We start from the raw sequence: 20,535 nt of genomic DNA, 5'->3' as shown, positions 1-20,535 counted from the left end.
TTTGGTCCATAGGGCCGTATTTTAGAGAAATACGTAACGAGAAAGTACGATAAGAATCAAAAGATGATCGAAAGGAAAAGGTGTAAGAAAAATTTCAAGATCAAAGGAGACTTGCGGTAAAGAAGAAAATAAAAAGGGGAAAAAAAGAAACAACTGAAACCCCTGTACCCTTAAGGGCCCAAGGGAACCAAAAGAGTTTCCTTCAATATTTGGTCCTTCGTGGCCGGATAACCGGATATTAACAACATAGTACGAAAAAAAAACAGTAAAACCGTTATCAAAAGAGAATATATTGAAGAAGATCGAACGAAAATCAAAAGAAGAGAAAAGAGGATACATCGTCAAGAAAAGGTTGAAAGATGTCTGAAGCGTTGAAAATGTGTGAAGTAAAAACAATAATGGCGGAGTAAGTGAAGACTTAAAGAACCTCTTGTGCTTTCAGTTGAAAAGCTTTAGCATATAATCACTTGTCAAACGTTTTCCTTGTTCTAATCACTTCTCAGCTTTAAGCGTCTCTTTAGAATATTTTCCCCTTGTGTTTAGACAGATAGGGTAAAGGGTAATGTGAATTGTTTGTCTCTATGATTTCCCTGTTTTGTTTGTACGTCAGTTGTTTTTCTTTTCATATGTGTACAGTGCCATAGGGTTTATCTTTTCTGGTAGATAGTATCATAGTTTGTGCAACTCGGGGATTTGATGCAAAAACGACTCAACCTTTTAGTATATTTCTTATGCCCTATAAGTCGTTTTTGCGGCAAACCTTCAATTGTTTTGTAAATGCTCCATAGTCCTGTTAGAAATAAGCTCTTGAATTTTTAGTTTAGGTATAATTATTTTTATCGTCTCTTTAGAATATTTTCCCCTTGTGTTTAGACAGATAGGGTAAAGGGTAATGTGAATTGTTTGTCTCTATGATTTTCCTGTTGTGTTTGTACGTCAGTTGTTTTTCTTTTCATATATGTGTACAGTGCCATAGGGTTTATCTTTTCTGGTAGATATAGTTTGTGCTACTCAGGGATTTGATGCAAAAACGACTGAACCTTTTGGTATATTTCTTATGCCCTATAAGTCGTTTTTGCGGCAAACCTTCAATTGTTTTGTAAATGCTCCATAGTCCTGTTTGAAATAAGCTCTTGAATTTTCAGTTTCTGATTATTTTTATCCATGTTTTTTGTCTAAATCATCGTACCAATGATCTACTATTCCGTCCACGTCCACCCACATTTAGGTATACTCTGTCTGTAAGATATTCTACGAGAAAAATCCTTCGACTCACTAGCACTCTAGCCATTCCGTTTCGTAATTTTCCTTTCTTAGAATTTCCTTTCTACGTGGGTTCTTCCTAAAAGAAGTAGGTACCTACACATCTTGGAAAACATCGATTTTTTCAAAACCATTACGAAAACTTGCTCTTAATAATACGACTGCTCAGTAGCTCAGAATTCTATCTGTTGTTCTTATAATGAATTCTGTTTGAGCTTTAGTGGAGATTAATTATTTGTTCTTCATTTTAATGAAGAACTTTACAGTACTTGGGTTTTCGCAGTAAATTACTCTTTACTCGAGGCACTCGGAATTAAAATTCAAATATAGAAGAGGCGAAAGTGTTTCGGAAGAATTTTAAGTACTTGCATTAGAAAATTTTTAATGAAAAAAAAGCAGAAGAAGAATGGAAAGGAATAACAGTTATTCATTTATAATTGCTCCAATTAACATTTTCCTTCTTAGGAATATGTATACTACAGCTAATAATTATCTACTTCGTAGAAGCTTAACCCATCCTTTAGGGCTGTCTGTCACAAAAAGCTCACAGTTTGGGCTTTTTGTGTATGGAAATAATATTATCGAAAAAAAAAAAAAAAACAGTATAGGTAGGTACAAATTTTGAGTACCGGCCTACTCGTAGGTACTTGGAAAAAGAAAACACTGAAAACAGATAAACAGATGCAGAATTTTTCATGGAAAAATAATTTTGTTTTTTGTATCGTAGCGTAGATGGCACCTACATACAAAAGTTGTTTAGTACTCCTATGTTATGTAAAAAAAAAGCATCATTTAATTTAGTCTGATGGTACACATATACCCCTCTTGAGTCCCAACCCCCTCTAACATAAGCTTGGAACCTGTACATTCTAGTGTTATCCCAACCCCCATAAGCTTGGAAAGCATAAAGTTCAGTCTCCAGTATTAAAATTGCTTTCTCTTATGCAAATGGAAATTTTAAATCCCACAGGATTTCGAGAAGCAATATATTTCACTAAAGTGAGAACAATAACAATATAGGGGTCTCTTCTCTTGTCGAGGCCTAAGGCCATGAACTGATGAGCCTCTCTGTACTTTTTAAATCCCACAGGATTTCGAGAAGCAATATATTTCACTAAAGTGAGAACAATAACAATATAGGGGTCTCTTCTCTTGCCGAGGCCTGGGGCCATGAACTGATGAGCTTCTCTGTACTCCCTACTGGTGGAAATAAAGTGGAAGCGATGATATTTGCATAATTGAATCAGCACGCCTAGTTTGAGAAGAATAATCAATTACGCTTCGACACTGACGAATTCTGCTGATGTAAAGTGTAAGTCAGCGCGGAGTGACGTGTTAAGATGAGTCTTAACTGTGTTGAATTTTGACTTAAAATACACTTTGGCTTAAAACTAGACCTGAAACATCTGAAATATTTTTATAGCTACGAGTATACATATGTACATACATAGTCACTACATACATACATATGTATTGTGACGTTGAACCTTTATATCAAACATTGATTCACTCGCGTACGTGTGAAATTTTCACAGTAGATGAAAGGTGAATGAAATGTTATAAATAAAATATGTAATAAAATAAATATGAGCATTATGAGCGCGGCAATATGAAAATTTAATTAACTTCGGACTAGGAGTTTTTCGCACAAAGCATTGGAGTTTGGACAATCCTTTGTAGTTTAATATGGAATTGTATCGGGGATTTGAATAATAAATTAGTGGATAACGAGGTAATTCGATGAAAATAGGTATAGGTACCTTGGTACCTACCTACTTGATAAAATTACTGCTAAGGTAGAGTGCCTATGGTGTAATTTTTTCTATGAATTGAGAACATAAAATTTGTGAAGAAAAATCTGGTGTGAACATCACACGACTTTCCTCATCCTATTGAATGATGCTTATTTTGGGTGTTCTTGTTCTTATAGCGAAACTTTTACAATATCTCTAACCGTTTTGTCGCTATAGCTGAAAACCGCCAGAAAACGGTCGAAATCTGTCCAAAAGCGGTCAAAATACCGCCAAGCGCCGCAACCATCTCAACCAAACGTTTTGAGTTGCACCCTTGTCACATTTGTAAACTACATACCAAATTTCAAGTCTCTAGCTCATACCGTTCCCGAGATATTGTTAAATTACACCGAAAACCGCCAAAAAGCGGTAAAATGCCGCCAACCGTTGCACCGATCTTAACCAAAAGTTTCGTGTCGCATCCTTGTCACATTTGACATCTACATACCAAATTTCAAGTCTCTAGCTCTTACCGTTCTCGAGATATTTTGTTTACAGACAGACACACACACGGACCAATGGCTGAAACTTCGGATTTAGGCTCTAGGGACCTCAAAACGTGTTGTGGCACTAAAACCGAGGTTGAACGCCTTTCTGAGAAAATAACCCCCCCCCCCCCCCCCAAAAAAAACATATCGGTAACAGAGTCAATTTTCTATCTCACCATTTCAAATCAAGATTGTATTTTCGTTTCGACAAAAAATTAAATGTGAAAATACATTTTTGTTTGCAGGTTTGTTGTAGGGCCTACTTTTTACACGTTTCTGTATTTTCTCTGAATGTTGTGATTATGTACAGAATGTGGTGATCAAATGAACTCGTGTTTAAGTAAACTGTAGAACTTACTCTGACAAAGGTTCCGCTATCCCGCCCAAAATCCAATGAGAAAGTTTCTTTCATTTGTTAGTATGAATATTTTTGTCAAATTTTCCTCAAAATCAGACTTCTTTTCATAATTCGAGAGTTATGGTCGAACAAAACGAACGGACAAACCTAAAGAACAATCTTCAAAAGTTGAAATTTCACACTTATTTCGTTCATTCAATCATTCTCGTCACACTAAAGTCTGAACACCCTGTGTGGGAAATCTCCATGTAGGTACCTAGAATTTCACAACCGCTCGCACATCACATGTGTTTCAGTTTTTCCTTCCGACGCTCAAAGTCGTAAGCCCTGTGTGTGTTTTTTTCGCCTGAAAAGTTAAAACTTGAGCCAGGAGCTCCGTTTTTTCTCCCAAACTTGTTACTAAGTCGTGTTTGGCATAGCTACATTTGTGGTGCTGCGGTTGGCGGTATTTTGACCGCTTTTTGGCGGTTTTCAGCTATATCGACTAAACGGTTAGAGATATTGTAAAAGTTACAACAGAACACCCAAATAAGCACCATTCAATAGGATAAGGAAAGTCGTGTGATGTTCACACCAGATTTTTGTTTTTTTTTTTTCGGATCTGCGCTTGGAATTCGGGGTGCAATCAGCCTTGTAAGGACAATATTGAGTAGGGCAGTATAGTCCAGTGGTAGCCTACTGCTATTAAAGTAAAGGCAAAGGGTCTTTTTCGGATAAGCCTACCTTGCCTATACCATACAATAATAAATATGTTCTGCATTTTCTGCTGCCCCTTCCCAAATCTTATTCAAATGCTATCTTATTCACATAAACATAATTCCTACATTTAGACATAAGGGAGACAGGGGGAGGGTGAGGTAGGGAGGGGTCTACCTAATAATGGAACGGTTTATTCAAGAGGGGACCAAAGAAGAAAATTTGAGCTCTAAAGTTTTTGATTTCGTTACTTTTTTTTACCCTCTTAGCTTATCGGTAGATCCGACAAGAAGGTAGGAGCCTTGTTTCTTGCCGTCAGTATATAGTTTCATTCCTTTACATAGTTACCTTTAGTCCCACCTATGGATCTTCTAATCCATTTAAAACAGAGACATTCCTCATTTCGTTAGCGTTGGCACTTTGTTTAAATCCCACAGGATTTCGAGAAGCAATATATTTCACTAAAGTGAGAACAATAACAATATAGGGGTCTCTTCTCTTGCCGAGGCCTAAGGCCATGAACTGATGAGCCTCTCTGTACTCCCTACTGGTGGAAATAAAGTGGCAGCGATGATATTTGCATAATTGAATCAGCACGCCTAGTTTGAGAAGAATAATCAATTACGCCTCGACACTGACGAATTCTGCTGATGTAAAGTGTAAGTCAGCGCGGAGTGACGTGTTAAGATGAGTCTTGACTGTGTTGAGTTTTGACCTAAAATACAATTTGGCTTAAAACTAGACCTGAAACATCTGAAATATTCTTATATAGCTACTATAGTATTTCACTAAATACCTACATACATAAATGTATTGTGACGTTGAAACTTTATATCAAACAAGTTCAGTCTCTAACTACGATACGTCATTTGTTTCAAAAGATGCATGCTTCATGTTCAAAGGATTGTTTCAGTGCCTGAGATTGCAAGTTTAGTCTGTAACTACGATTCCTACGTCATTTGTTTCAAAAGATGCATGCTTCATGTTCAAAGGATTGTTTCAGTGCCTGAAGCAGAATGAATCAAGGAAAAATATTACCTTTCTACCAGGTTAAATCCTTTGAACTAGGAAATAGCCATTTTTCTCAACTATTCATTTTTCTTTGAGAAATAATTTTACAGCTGAATACATTTTCCGCTTGATCGGCATAAATGCTGAAGGCATGGCGTTCCTGCTGTGATGAGGTTTCATATTTGATTTCTCAGTATATGGAACTATGTACTGTAACTAGCTACTTACCATACCTAACATATCGGTAACAGATTCATTTTTCTTTCTCGGCACCATTTCAAATCAAGATTGTATTTTCGTTTCGACAAAAAATTAAATGTGAAAATAGGTACAGCACGCCTGTGTTTGCTCAGTTCTTCAATCTCTTCCATTTTCTGTTCTTTCTTCTCTGTTCCCTCTTGTCTTTTCTTCTCTGCTTTCACATCACTTTCCTCTTCTGTCTTCTCTCATCACATCCTGCTTTCTCCCTAGTCCTCCATATTCCGACACTCAGGCGTACCAATCACCTTCCTTCGTTAGACAATCATTACAATCTTTTCTATTTACAAAGGAGCATATAATAAAAACAATGGACCCATTCAATGAGAGCCCATCGTCTGCATCCCCTCCAGCCATACATCGGCTTGCTGACAGTCTGTCTCCAGTGAGATGTGCTTGTCTGAATTATTGATGAGACTTGTCAGCCCTTCAGCTCTCTTCCCTACCCACTTCATCTAAACTTCCCAATCATTTAGTTTCTTCTCTTTGTTTTAGGACTCTTTCATACCTGTACGAAGTGTACATTTTTTTTTATTTTTATAAATTAGGTAGGTACATAGGTATTCTTTAACCACGATCGAATAAACTACGGGCTAAAAAATTCCCGGAGGGACGGGCCCAGCTTGTTTGAGGTCTAATTTGGACGAGAAAAAATCGACTGAAAATTCCAATTACCCGTCCATATCCCCATGTACCTATACAGATACACCTACCATAGTAAAACTTTGTTATATTATTACCTCTACTTTGTCTTATTACCTATTTCTTCTCTTTGTTTCATTTTGTTCTCTTCTCATTACTCCTTGTCTCTGTTTTCTTTCAACTTCATTTGTTACTTTGTTTTCGTCTTCTCCGTTTTTATTAGGATTTATTATTTTCTTTTTATCTTCTTATTCCGAGCTATATGAGTTTATCCTCTCGAAATTCTTAAATGAACAATAAAATGAGAATTTTCTCCCTCTCTCTTCTACTTTCTGTCTGTTCCTCTCTTCCTCTCTTTTCATCTCTCTGTTTCTTTTTCTCTTTCTCTCTCTCCCTCTGTCTCTATCTCTCTCATTAACCTTTGAAATTATTAATGTAGTTCTAAAGCGGATCTCTAATGTAGGTATTAACTGTTAGACCCTTATGTATACACCAACCATTGTACACGTAACAAAATTTATTTAAATACAACAATTTAAATCTAGAGATTATTAATGTAGTTAATCTAGAATTCAGACCTTTTTTTTAACTTTCTCTCATGTCATGTAAGAATCCTTAATGTAGTTAATCTAGAATTCAGACCTTTTTTTTTTAACTTTCTCTCATATCATGTAAGAATCCTAAAAGCTAGAGTCCGATTTTCAAGCTTTTACCGAGAACAACAATCATCATTTGAAAAAAAAAAAAAAAAACAGAACGCCTACATTAAATATTAAAATGGAGTCTGGTTCTAGCTAAAAACAAGAAAGAAATATGATCATCATGAAGAAAGAAAAGAAAAAAAACTAATTCAATCAACCAAGAACAAGAGAAATTGCTGCAGGGAAACAAAGTTCAACTAAGTTTGGACAAGCTTCCCACTAATTTCCTAATGAAACAGAAAACAAGTATTATTTCCAAAGAATGAGAGAGAATAAGAGAGGAAGAGAGAGAGGAAAAGAGAAAGAAAGAGAGAGAGAGAGAAGGAGAAAGAGAGAGGGGAAAGGGTATAGAGGAGAGAGAGAGAGAGGAAAAGAGAAAGAAAGAGGAGAGAGAAAGAAGGAGAAAGAGAGAGGGAGAGAGAGAAGGAGAAAGAGAGATTTCCTAATGAAACAGAAAACAAGTATTATTTCCAAAGAATGAGAGAGAATAAGAGAGGAAGAGAGAGAGGAAAAGAGAAAGAAAGAAAGAGGAGAGAGAGAGAAGGAGAAAGAGAGAGGGAGAGAGAGAGAGAGGGGAAAGGGTATAGAGGAGAGAAAGAGAGAGGGAGGGAGGGAGAGAGAGAGAGGGGAAAGGGTATATAGAGGAGAGAGAGAGAGGGAGGGAGAGGGGAAAGGGTATAGAGGAGAGAGAGAGAAGGAGAAAGAGAGAGGGAGGGAGAGAGAGGGAGGGAGAGAGAGGGGAAAGGGTATAGAGGAGAGAGAGAAGAAGCATTGTTTCGAAAGGATAAGAGGAAAAGATAGATAGAGAGAGAGAGAGAGAGAGGGAGAGGGGAAAAGTAGAGAGAAGGAGAAAGGGTATATTAGAAGAAGAAGAGATAAAGAGAGAGGTAGAAAAGGAGGTTATGGAAAGGCAATTCTATTCTGTGTGCTTTTGAAAAAAATAAATAAATTATAGGTATATATACCTATATATAAAAAAAAACTGCCTACCTTCCTAATGCAACCTGCCTACCTGCTTAACCCAACCTGTCTACCTATACCTATACCTGGCTGGCACACCTGCTCATAGCATTAGCTCATTGGATCGTACATCCTGACCCTCACATATCTATTTCCTATATTAGAGGAGAAAAAGCTATATCTATATAGGTATCCAGGCCTTTTTTGTAGCGTATAATATTATGGAATTATGGATAGCAAATTCGTATGAATATTAATAATATGATGTGCCCTCAAATAAAACTAATGTTATCCGATTAGAGATAGACTGCATGCACCACGTATTACGTACGTGATTCCAGGGATAACATAATATTATGCAAATATAGATACATATGAAATAAATTTTGATATACCTACATGGTAAAAATTTATTCTGTTTGTATCTAAATGTATGGTTGAAAACAGTCTGAAACGGTTTAGTAATAATTATTATTAATAGTCCAGTCACTCATCCTAAGGTTTTGAGTGACATAGCTTGAGGTCATACCCTCCATTCCGGGGACAAGATACCCGCCTCCTCACAGTAAACTCACCCAGCCTGAGTGGGGCCGGGAAAAGCCAGCAGTTTTTTTTCCAAAGAATGTAATTTTATTTTGTTCTTTACAATGACATCAACTAACATTACAATTTAATAAGAATATCAGCCTAATGGGTATCACACTAGGCTTGCACGAGGTCCTGGGTTCTATTCCCAGAGAGGTCGAAGTTTCTTCTATTTTGATGTGCTTGGAGTTAGGGGTGCAGTCATCCTCGCGAGGACAATGGAGGAGCGATCAGTGGCGGCATTACCAGTGTAAAAGAATATTGAAATAAGGACATTGATTGCAAAGGAGTCATTTGGCAATGCTATGATATTCACAAAAGTTGTGAAAAAGCTTTGCATTACAACAAATGAAATTGAGCTCTGAGGTTTCTAGGTTATTCTGTGATTTTGAGGTTTTCAGAGGATAGGTTACTACAGAACGCAACGAGAAATAAATACAAGACGAGTATGTGCCTACCTAGGTATATGGAATTTATGTATTTATACACTTACAAATAAATATGCATAACGCACGTAACCAATTTAAAGATATAAATATGTACGAGTAGGTACCTATTTAGATAGGTAATAATGTAACCTGTACCTACTTATAGGTAAGAAAGTATGTAACACGTTAGAGAGAGAGAGAGAGAGAGAGAGAGAGAGAGAGAGAGAGATAGAGAGAGAGAGAGAGATTTGAAAATGTTAGGTATGATGATGAAATACATATAAATACAACTTGACGACGAGATTAAATTCCGCGAGATTTCATGAAAAATATTCCGCCGGAAATATGTATGTAAGTATGTATGTATATAATATGTAGATATCTATGTAGGCAATAGGTATAGGTATAGAAATTTCAATTTAACTTTACATACGAGAAAAACAAAAGAAAAACTTTACACACATTTTATTCTCAAGATCTGATGAAAAGTTCACATTTCTAAATTGTGAACTTTAATCACAACGAGTATATACCTCAGTTATGATTTGGTACCGGGGGTTTAATAAGGAGGAAATACACCCAGGTACATATGGAGTGGAGGAAATACAGTGGAACCAGAGTGAGTCCGAAAAAAACAGCAGTACATAATTGCCCAGATGGTCACCAATTCGGATATCAACCACGCGTAACGTTGATCAACTTCAGTGACTCATTGGGAACTGTTGGACGCTAACACCTTAGCAGTTACAGTTCCCTGTATCAAACCTCTTGAATAAAGTCACTCATACTTGATAAACACACTGTACTTACGTATACTTTTTTTTTTTTTTTTTCTTTTAAGAGGTTTTATAGGGAGAACTGTAACTGCATAGATCTTATCGTCCCGAAATCGAAGAGAGAAAGAAGACAGGATAGGAGAAAGCCACAGCCGTTCCCGAAATCGAACCCGCCGTCTAACGCTTATTTGCGTCCTTTTTTTTAAGAAAGAAAATGTTAAGCTGTGTCCACACATGGTCGACAGCCTTCGATTGACTGAAACCGTCCACACTACCTCGATAACATATAGATTCACCTCGTCGAGCGACATCGATTGACGGCCGTGTGGACTCAGCTTAATATGCAGCCGTTGCACGTTGGTTTACCCTGTTTGTAGATTTACACAGCAGAGCAGTCACACTCAAGACCTTAGCAGTTACAGTTCCCTGTATCAAACCTCTTGAATAAAGTCACTCATACTTGATAAACACACTGTACTTACGTATACATTCTTTTCCTCCACCGCGCTTGTTATTATAAAACCTGGGAAAAGTTTATCAAAGTTTTGTAAAAATATGAGCAATATGAGCCGACATGTGTACAGTCAGCATTTAGGGTGGATCACTTTACACTTCAAAGTAGAGGCAACGTATAGGCTGCGTTACACTTGATCCTTCTTGATCAGATTTTTAAAGGGATTACGTGATAGTCGCGATTAGAATACCTACATTAGGAACAAATTAATAATAGAAAGTAAAAAAAAAAAATCCATTTAAAAAAGTCAAAACAAAACAACTTTTCTGAAACAAAAATTAAAAGAAAAATCTACTCATCAATACGCAACTTTTGACATATCAGGCGTTTTTAAATTCGAACATTTTTTTTTTCACTCCACCCTAGTAATGCAGAAGAGTACATGCGATCTTTAGATAAAATAATTCTTAATATAATATTATGTGATCTTCTTAATGTCTCTAATGTAGTTTCACATTTCTAAATTGTGAGCTTTAATCACAACGAGTATACCTCAGTTATGATTTGGTACCGGGGGTTTAATAAATAAAATGTGGAGTGGAGAAAGAAAGTAGGTAACACGTTCAATGATACAGCCGATTAGATTTTATTCGCTGAGAATTTTCCTGCCTAATATTACCCCCTTGGCTTTTTCTGATAGGTATAGGTACCTATTATGTGTTCGTATTACGACTGTAGATATTATTATTATTAAGAAAATACAGTGGAACCAGAGTGAGTCCGAAAAAAACAGCAGTACATAATTGCCCAGATGGTCACCAATTCGGATATCAACCACGCGCAACGTTGATTAACTTCAGTGACTCATTGGGAACTGTTGGACGCCAAGACCTTAGCAGTTACAGTTCCCTGTATCAAACCTCTTGAATAAAGTCACTCATACTTGATAAACACACTGTACTTATACGTATACATTCTTTTCCTACACCGCGCTTGTTATTATAAAACCTGGGAAAAGTTTATCAAAGTTTTGTAAAAATATGAGCAATATGAGCCGACATGTATTGTGTACCTGTACAGTCAGCATTTAGGGTGGATCACTTTACACTTCAAAGTAGAGGCAACGTATAGGCTGCGTTACACTTGATCCTTCTTCATCAGATTTTTAAATGGATTACGTGATTCAGTGGCGTAGCGTGGTCTAACTCCAAGTGTAGGGCGGACACTAATTTCTATCACAATATCTATCTAATAAGAATACAATAATTATTTAAAGTCAATATTTAAGGGTATTTGAGTGAAATTTTTGAGTGTATGGCAGCCATACACGCCCTACATGGACGCTACGCCACTGTACGTGATAGTCGCGATTAGGATACCTACATTAGGAACAAATTAATAATAGAGAGTCAGAAAAAAAAAATCCATTTAAAAAAGTGAAAACAAAACAGCTTTTCTTAAACAAAAATTAAAAGAAAAAAATGTCGGGGGTGTAAAATTTCGTTTTAAACACCCTGTATTTTTTTATTATGCTCATTACCTGTTGTTTCAGTTACATGTTATATATGTATTAACAGGGCCCTGCACAGGAGGGAAGGAAAAATGGGGTTGCACTTCTCATAAATAAATACCTAATTTTCTTCAAAAATAAATCGCTAAGAACAAAATGGGGAAAAATTAACTACTCTCCTCAGAAAGACTATTATAGTGTGTCCAGATCAATGTGACAGCAAAAAAATAGGCATTGTTGCCAAACATGTCACATGTGCAATGGTAGAGAATCTCTAAAAGGGAAAGGTATATTGCACAGTGCTTCCTCCGACAGTGAAACAAAGTCAGGTGAGGCGATATCCACCTTACCTGTTCTGGAATCCAACCTCTGAACTTAGAGCTACCTCTGCATTTTAAAAGAGAGAGTTTATCAAAAATAGACCTTTACCTCAATTGCAACAATGTAAGGATTTCCTGCAATCTAATTTTCCAGTTACAGCAGTGAGAAATGGATGGTGAAATTGGGACATCCACTAATTTTCTATAGTTTTCATTCTTCAGTTGCACTAGTTCCAGAAGTGAGAAATGGATAGTGAAATGGACACATCCACCAATTATCTAATTTTTCAGTCTTCAATTACAGCAGTGAGGATAATTATTATTATTATTATTACTATTATTATTATTATTATTATTATTATTATTATTATTATTATTATTATTATTATTATTATTATTATTATTATTATTATTATTATTATTATTATTATTATTATTATTATTATTATTATTATTATTATTATTATTATTATTATTATTATTATTATTATTATTATTATTATTATTATTATTATTATTATTATTATTATTATTATTATTATTATTATTATTATTATTATTATTATTATTATTATTATTATTATTATTATTATTATTATTATTATTATTATTATTATTATTATTATTATTATTATTATTATTATTATTTAGTAAACATAGCGCGTTACCAAGCAAGCTAACTAGGCTGGTATGTACCTAAGTAAAAGTAAAGAAAGTATAGGTATGCATTTACTTTGGTCTCTAGCTAGGTAAACACACTTATAGGTAGGTACTTTACGCTAAAAAAAAGGGGGAGGGGAAAATGTACCTATCTCCTTTAAATTTATTTCCTTCAATCCATATCCCAAACGTTAAAATTTAAAATACTGCGCATTTATATGTCATAGCTACTCATTTTCCTCACGAGGCTGAGTGGGCCCCGCAACAGCCAGTCACGGAGGCAATCATTTGCTTCGTACAAATTTCTTGACCCCGCCGGGAATCGAACCCGGGTCTCCCGCGTGCATGGCGAGTGCAGTGACCACTGCGCCATGGGAGCTGACTACAATAATTTATTTGAATTAAATAAATATACCTACCCAATATTGTACGTAGGTACATAGGTACTATGTTATTCGGAAAATCAATTTAAAATAAATGAAGATTGAAGATTCGTCAAGACTCGCTTTTTATTCTTAACGGTAGATTAGATTGAAGAAAAATACATTAAAGACAAAAAATATAGAAGGCGCATACCTAGATGAATAGGCTTCTATTCCAGATCTCGTGATTGGATTCCATGAAATTTTCTTACAGTGTGTCACTAGAGGTTTGTTTGAGGGAGTGTGTTACAATAAATGAAGATTGAAGATTCGTCAAGACTCGCTTTTTATTCTTAACGGTAGATTAGATTGAAGAAAAATACATTAAAGACAAAAAAATATAGAAGGCGCATACCTAGATGAATAGACTTCTATTCCAGATCTTGTGATTGGATTTCATGAAATTTTCTTACAGTGTGTTACTAGAGGTTTGTTAGGTTATATCGTCCCGAGAGCGAAGAGAGAAGGAAGACAGGATAGGAGAAAACCAGCCGTTCCGAGAACGAACCCTATCTGTTTGGGATAAAGTTCTCCCGGGCAGGAATTGAACCCGCTACCTGGCAATTACAAGGCATACGCACTACCGTCAAACCTAACTATTAGGATGGCTAATGTGGCTCTTGGTGTACACAAGAAATCTCACCTGTTTCAAAAATCACAACGAAACACAATGTTCTCATCCACTCTGTAGAGTTTTATACGTGCAGTGCAGGAAAAAAAATGACATCATTTTGTTTTTAGTAAAAATATTTGTTTAGCTTGGAGCCATTTTTTCTGGAAAGATGGAGAGAAAAAGTAAAAAAAGTTATTTCCTGCAGATTAACAATTCACAATTCATTGCACTCTCATAGTCTTTACGTTATTAGAAAATCCGTTTTGTTTTTGTCGACGTTGCCAGACTACCCCTGCCCCCCCCCTCCTCCCTCGGGGCCCCCATGTCTATAGAGAAAATTGAAATGGCTCTAAGGACTATAGTGTTCTCGGAACGGCTGTCTGTCCCCTATACTATCCTCCTGTCTATGATTTCGGGACGATCACTGACTATTAGCCCATCTACACACATCAAAGCTATTGAAAAGAAACTGATTAGAGTTAACCAGTTAGAAACTCAAGTTCTTAACTGGTTCCCGCCTAGTTAGGATGGAGGGTAGCGCCTGCCTTGTGAGCGCCAGGTCGCGGATTCGATTCTCACCCGGGACAAACTTTATCCTAACACAGATAAGGTTCGTTCTCGGAACGGCTGGCTTTCTCCTATCCTGTCCTCCTTCTCTCTTCGCTGTCGGGACGACAAGACCTTAGCAGGTACAGTTCCCTCTACCAAACATAGAGGAAAAAAATGAAATGAAATGGCTCCAGGACTAAAGTGAAGTCGTAATGTATTCAAGAGGTCAGCACGGGTTCTAAAACTTTGCTCTTAGAACTCGACCTGATATTTGTTTTTTGACTTTCTTCAAACTTTAAGCACACTATCCTCAAACTTTCAGCACACTATCCTAAAGATAAGAGAAAAACTTTCTGAACTTTGAAAACATCTTGAACAAGTTTCTAATCTTAAGAGTAAGTAAGTACTCAAGTACCTAGTTATAGACTAGAAAAGTACAGACGGTATAAATAACATCTAAAAGTGCTAGATTAAAGAATGTTTGCTCATTTTAATTTGCCTTATGAGATTTTGATCTTGGTTTTAGTTTTCTAGAACTTTAAAAATGTTATCTTGTAATTAGGGTTAAGTCGAGTTTAAAATTCTCACAAATTAGAGGTCTAACTATAATTATTTCTATTTTTACTTTCCTTATCCTATAGGAAGGAAAGTAATGTAATCGGGTCAAAATTTCGATGGTCAGTTTTTAGTGCCAAAACACGTTTTGAGGTCCCTAGAGCCTAAATCCAAAGTTTCAGCCATTGGTCCGTGGGTGTGTCTGTCTGTGTGTCTGTCTGTCTGTCTGTAAACAAAATATCTCGAAAACGGTAAGAGCTAGAGACTTGAAATTTGGTATCTAGATGTCAAATGTGACAAGGATGCGACACGAAACTTTTGATTAAGACCGGTGCAACGGTTGGCGGCATTTTAACGCTTTTTGGCGGTTTTCGGTGTAATTTAACAATATATCGGGAACGGTATGAGCTAGAGACTTGAAATTTGGTATGGAGTTTACACAAATGTCACACGATAGCAACCCGTTTGGTTAAAATAGGTGCTGGGGTTTGGCGGTATTTTGACCGTTTTTGGCGGGTTTCGACTGCTTTTCTAAGGTGGTTTTCTATAGGCCTATACTGACTAAACGTTTACTGACTAATGTTACAACAGAGAACACCCAAATAAGCATCCATTCAATAGGATGAGAAGAACAGTCCGTGTGATGTTCCACCAGATTTTTTTTTTTTTTTTTTTTCATGAAAAGAAAATGTTAAGCGTGTCCACACATGGTCGGACAGCCCGTCGATTGGCTGAAACCGTCACCAGGCCTCGACAACATTGTGATACATATAGATTCACACCTTCGTCGATCAATCGTACGTCGACTATGTTGACAGGCCAGTAGTGGACTCAGCTTTAATATGCACGCCGTTTGCACCGTTGGTTTACCCTGTTTTGAGATATTACACACCAGAGCAGTTCACACTCGTAGGCACAGGGAGATGTAGTGCAACTTAAAAAGCCACACGAGTAAATTAGGTCACAAAGTTGTTTGGAAAAAATGTTTCAACCCGACCCAAAGAAGCCACGAACGGGATAATAAAAAATAAGTAGTAAAACTGGAAATAATATAATAAGTATATATAATAATAATAATATTAATAATATAAAATAATAATACATAATATAATAAAATATAATACATTATAAAATGCATACAAGCTACCTAGGTACGCTATTGGTTGAGTTTCCATACTTTATGAATTACCGCAACACACCAGCGTGTAAAAGCACTGCAGGTCGCTTTTATGAGTATGGTGTAGCCAAATGTAATTATAACTACATTTTCCTGCTCTTCCGATCTCTTTTTTTTTACTTCTCTTTATTGTTTTTTAAGTAGCTAGTTTTTATTTCTTTTTACCCCCCCCCCCGTTCATATTTAAATAAAAACCGCAATGTTAATAAATTGTTTTGTTTTTCCGAGCTTTTATGTTTTCTACCTACCTCTGGCTGGAGTACGACTTCTACTTTCTAGAGTTTCTCGGTCGACTTTTAATGTTTATGCTGTATTTGAGCTCACAACTTTAGAAACAAGTTTAGTCAAGTATTAGGTGCTTGCCTTATAAATAGGTCTACATCTACAGAACAGTGAAATAGGTACCTAGGTACTGCTAGGTATAGGTATGTAGGTACTTGAGGATTTCAATTTATCAACAACTTTTCTCTTTGACATTTTCTCCTCCTTCTCCTCCTCCTCCTCCTCCTTCTTCTCCTCCTCCTCTTTGGGTGCTGTTGGTAAGAGCATCAAGATTACATACTTCATTGTTTCCTTTTGAAATATATAATATATAGTTCTTAGCTCTGTCCTAACCAAAAACCAAAAGTGTAGAAAAGCCTGCAGGTTTGCTTGTGTTGTGTGTGGTGTAGCCAAATGTAATTAGTACTGAATTTTCCTCGCATTTCCTGCTTGTGTTTTTACCTACTCTTTTTTCTTTTTTACTTCTTTTTATTGTTTTTTTAAGTAGCTAGGTTTGTATTTTTTTACCTCCGTTCATATTTAAATAAAAACAAACCGCAATGTTAATAAATTGTTTTGTTTTTCCGAGCTTTTATGTTTTCTACCTACCTCTGGCTGGAGTACGACTTCTACTGCGAGCGTCTTGTTCTTTAGCTTGAGAAAATTACCTATTTGTAATTAAAAAGTCCTTCTGAGTTGTATACAACATAATTATGTAGACTTCTACTTTCTAGAGTTTCTCGGTCGACTTTTAATGTTTATGCTGTATTTGAGCTCACAACTTTAGAAACAAGTTTAGTCAAGTACCTATTAGGTGCTTGCCTTTTAAATAGGTCTACATCTACAGGTCTACATCATCATCATCATCAAAATAATAATAATAATAATAATGAAAATTAGGTGCTTGCCTTTTAAATAGGTCTACACTCTACATCTACAGAACAGTGAAATAGGTAGGTACTGATAGGTATAGGTATGTAGGTACTTGAGCATTTCAATTTAACAATAACTTTTCTCTTTGACATTTCCTTTGATTTCTCCTCCTCCTTCTCCTCCTCCTCCTGCTCCCCTCCTCCTCCTTCTCCTCCTCCTGCTCTCCTCCTCCTCCTGCTCCCCTCCTCCTTCTCCTCCTCCTTCTTCTCCTCCTCCTTCTTCTCCTCTTCCTCTTTGGGTGCTGTTGGTAAGAGCATCAAGATTACATACTTCATTGTTTCCTTTTGAAATATATAGGTACCTAATATATAGTTCTTAGCTCTGTCCTAACCAAAAACCAAAGGGTTCCTAAATTGACAATCCAGTAATTTTCAAATTTCTCTGTAATTTACGTTCAATACAGGATGTCTCCAAAAAAATCACCACAGACCAGAATATACGTTCACACTGTAGAGCATATTGCATAGATAGGTACAACACAGGAAATAAAACTTTAAATTGAATTCCGTGAGCTCGCGTGTTCTCTGTTTTTTCAGTCTAGGAATTGAAACAGAATAATAAAACAGATCTAATGTTTCCTCAGAGACAGGAGGAAGAAACATTTCCTGTAACCTGAGGACAGGAATAATAATAATAATAGACTCTTGAGTGGAAGGCAACCACTAGGCGAGGTTAACGCCCTAGGCGTTCTCTACCACCTAACCCTTAGAGCTCCATTATTATGTGGCCAAATTCTCAAATAAATGAGGATAAAATTCCATACCTCGGCTGGGATCGAACCCACGCCCTCCTGATTACCAGGCGAGCGTCTTGACCACTACGCCACCGAGGCAGGTGTACTATACACTATAGTCTGCCTGATTTCCTTTCTCTTTACCTCTCCATTTTCCTCTATTCTTACTTTCTTACTCTTGGGCTCTCTTTACTTTCTCATTCTATGCCTCTCCCATTTTCGTTTTATTCTTTTTCTTAGAATATGATAAAATATTGTACCTAGAAGCAAAAAGATTACGTACTTGTTGGACAAACATAGTGAGTTCTGACTAAAAATGTTGGCCTTTTTTATGATAGTTTGTTTATTTTTATTTCTTACAAACTCAATCGACGAAAATTTTACTTTAATTATAAGTTATACCACTACCTATCTAACAAAGAGAGAAGGAAGACAGGATAGGAGAAAACCAGCCGTTCCGAGAACGAACCCTATCTGTTTGGGATAAAGTTCTCCCGGGCAGGAATCGAACCCGCGGCCTAGCGCTTACAAGGCATACGCGCTACCGTCCAACCTAACTATTAGGATGGCTAATGTGGCCCTTGGTGTACACAAGAAAACTCACCTGTTTCAAAAATCACAACGAAACACAGTGTTCTCATCCACTCTGTAGAGTTTTATACGTGCAGTGCAGGAAAAAAATGACATCATTTTGTTTTTAGTAAAAATATTTGTTTAGCTTGGAGCCATTTTTTCTGGAAAGACGGAGAGAAAAAGTAGGTGCTGTTATACCCTGAAGAAGGTTGGGCTAGGAGTGCAGCCTCTAGTTACTGGACTATCACACCCAACACACAAGCTAACCATCTTATAATTTGTTTCATGTTACAGGTGCTGTTATATCCTGAAGAAGGTTGGGCTAGGAGTGCAGCCTCTAGTTACTGGACTATCACACCCAGCTGGTGGAGTAAGAGCAGATGTAAGGTTGTAGAAGTTGCTGGAACAAGGCGGTAAGTTACTGGACTATTAGGCCGCTCACTCACGACAGGTGTTACACGAGAAGTTAAACTGAATGGAGGGGTACGTATGTTGCAGAAAAAGTTCTTAGTTTTAACTTAAGCATAAGCCTGTCAGGCAAAACCTGTTGTGGACGACCGGCATAAAACTTTTTTAAGAGGTTGATAGAGGGAACTGTAACTGCTAAGGTCTTATCTAAGCGAAGAGAGTAAGAAGGAAGACAAGATAGGAGAAAGCCAGCCGTTCCGAGAACGAACCTTATCTCTTTAGGATAAAATCCGCTGCGACGGGAATCGAACCCGCGACCTAGATTCTAGAATGTATCTACTTTTTGATATTTTAAAAGCTCCTGGCTCTTTCGGTGGTTGCAGAAAAAGTTCTTAGTTTTAACTTAAGCATAAGCCTGTCAGGCAAAACCTGTTGTGGATGACCGGCATAAAACTTTTTTAAGACGTTTGATAGAGGGAACTGTAACTGCTAATAAGGTCTTATCTAAGCGAAGAGAGTAAGAAGGAAGACAAGATAGGAGAAAGCCAGCCGTTCCGAGAACAAACCTTATCTGTTTAGGATAAAATCCGCTGCGACGGGAATCGAACCCACGACCTAGATTCTAGAATGTATTTACTTTTTGATATTTTAAAAGCTCCTGGCTCTTTCGGTGTGCAGTCAGCCTAGTGAAGACCTGTTTCAAATCCCAACCCAAGAGACGAAAAAAAAAAAAAAAAAAAAAAAATCAACTGTGAAAATGAGGACACAAAGCCTGTCTGCGAATTCAAATAAACAAAAATGATGTGGAGTCGAAAGGTGGAAATGAAAACACTGCCTCCCCCCAAATTCAGATTTGAGATCAAGGGTGCAAAGTTATTTATTCGAGGGGTAGGAACCATAGAGAGGATAAGAGCAGATGTAAGGTTGTAGAAGTTGCTGGAACAAGGCGGTAAGTTACTGGACTATTAGGCCGCTCACTCACGACAGGTGTTGCACGAGAAGTTAAACTGAATGGAGGGTTACGTATGTTGCAGAAAAAGTTCTTAGTTTTAACTTAAGCATAAGCCTGTCAGGCAAAACCTGTTGTGGATGACCGGCATAAAACTTTTTTAAGAGGTTTGATAGAGGGAACTGTAACTGCTAAGGTCTTATCTAAGCGAAGAGAGTAAGAAGGAAGACGAGATAGGAGAAAGCCAGCCGTTCCGAGAACGAACCTTATCTGTTTAGGATAAAATCCGCTGCGACGGAAATCGAACCCGCGATCTAGATTCTAGAATGTATCTATTTGATATTTTAAAAGCTCCTGGCTCTTTCGGTGTGCAGTCAGCCTAGTGAAGACCTGTTTCAAATCCCAACCCAAGAGACGATGCAAAAAAAAAAAAAAAAAAAAAACAACTGTGAAAAAGAG

At 36.8% G+C, this 20,535-nt stretch overlaps 1 protein-coding gene across 1 annotated transcript in view; it reads left to right on the top strand.

Moving 5' to 3' along the window:
• LOC103509413 overlaps window positions 1–20,535 on the top strand; it is a 53,699-nt gene that overhangs the window by 16,799 nt on the left and 16,365 nt on the right. The window contains exon 2 of the mRNA XM_017444183.2: window positions 19,014–19,132. Coding sequence (XP_017299672.2) covers window positions 19,014–19,132 — 119 coding nt within the window. The remainder of the gene's footprint in view (window positions 1–19,013; window positions 19,133–20,535) is intronic.

The sequence above is a fragment of the Diaphorina citri genome, unplaced genomic scaffold, assembly GCF_000475195.1.
Source record: "Diaphorina citri unplaced genomic scaffold, Diaci psyllid genome assembly version 1.1 scaffold495, whole genome shotgun sequence".
NCBI classification, from domain to species: domain Eukaryota; kingdom Metazoa; phylum Arthropoda; class Insecta; order Hemiptera; family Psyllidae; genus Diaphorina; species Diaphorina citri.
The sequence above is the reverse complement of the archived record's forward strand: the minus strand, read 5'-3'. Positions and strand labels throughout refer to the sequence as shown.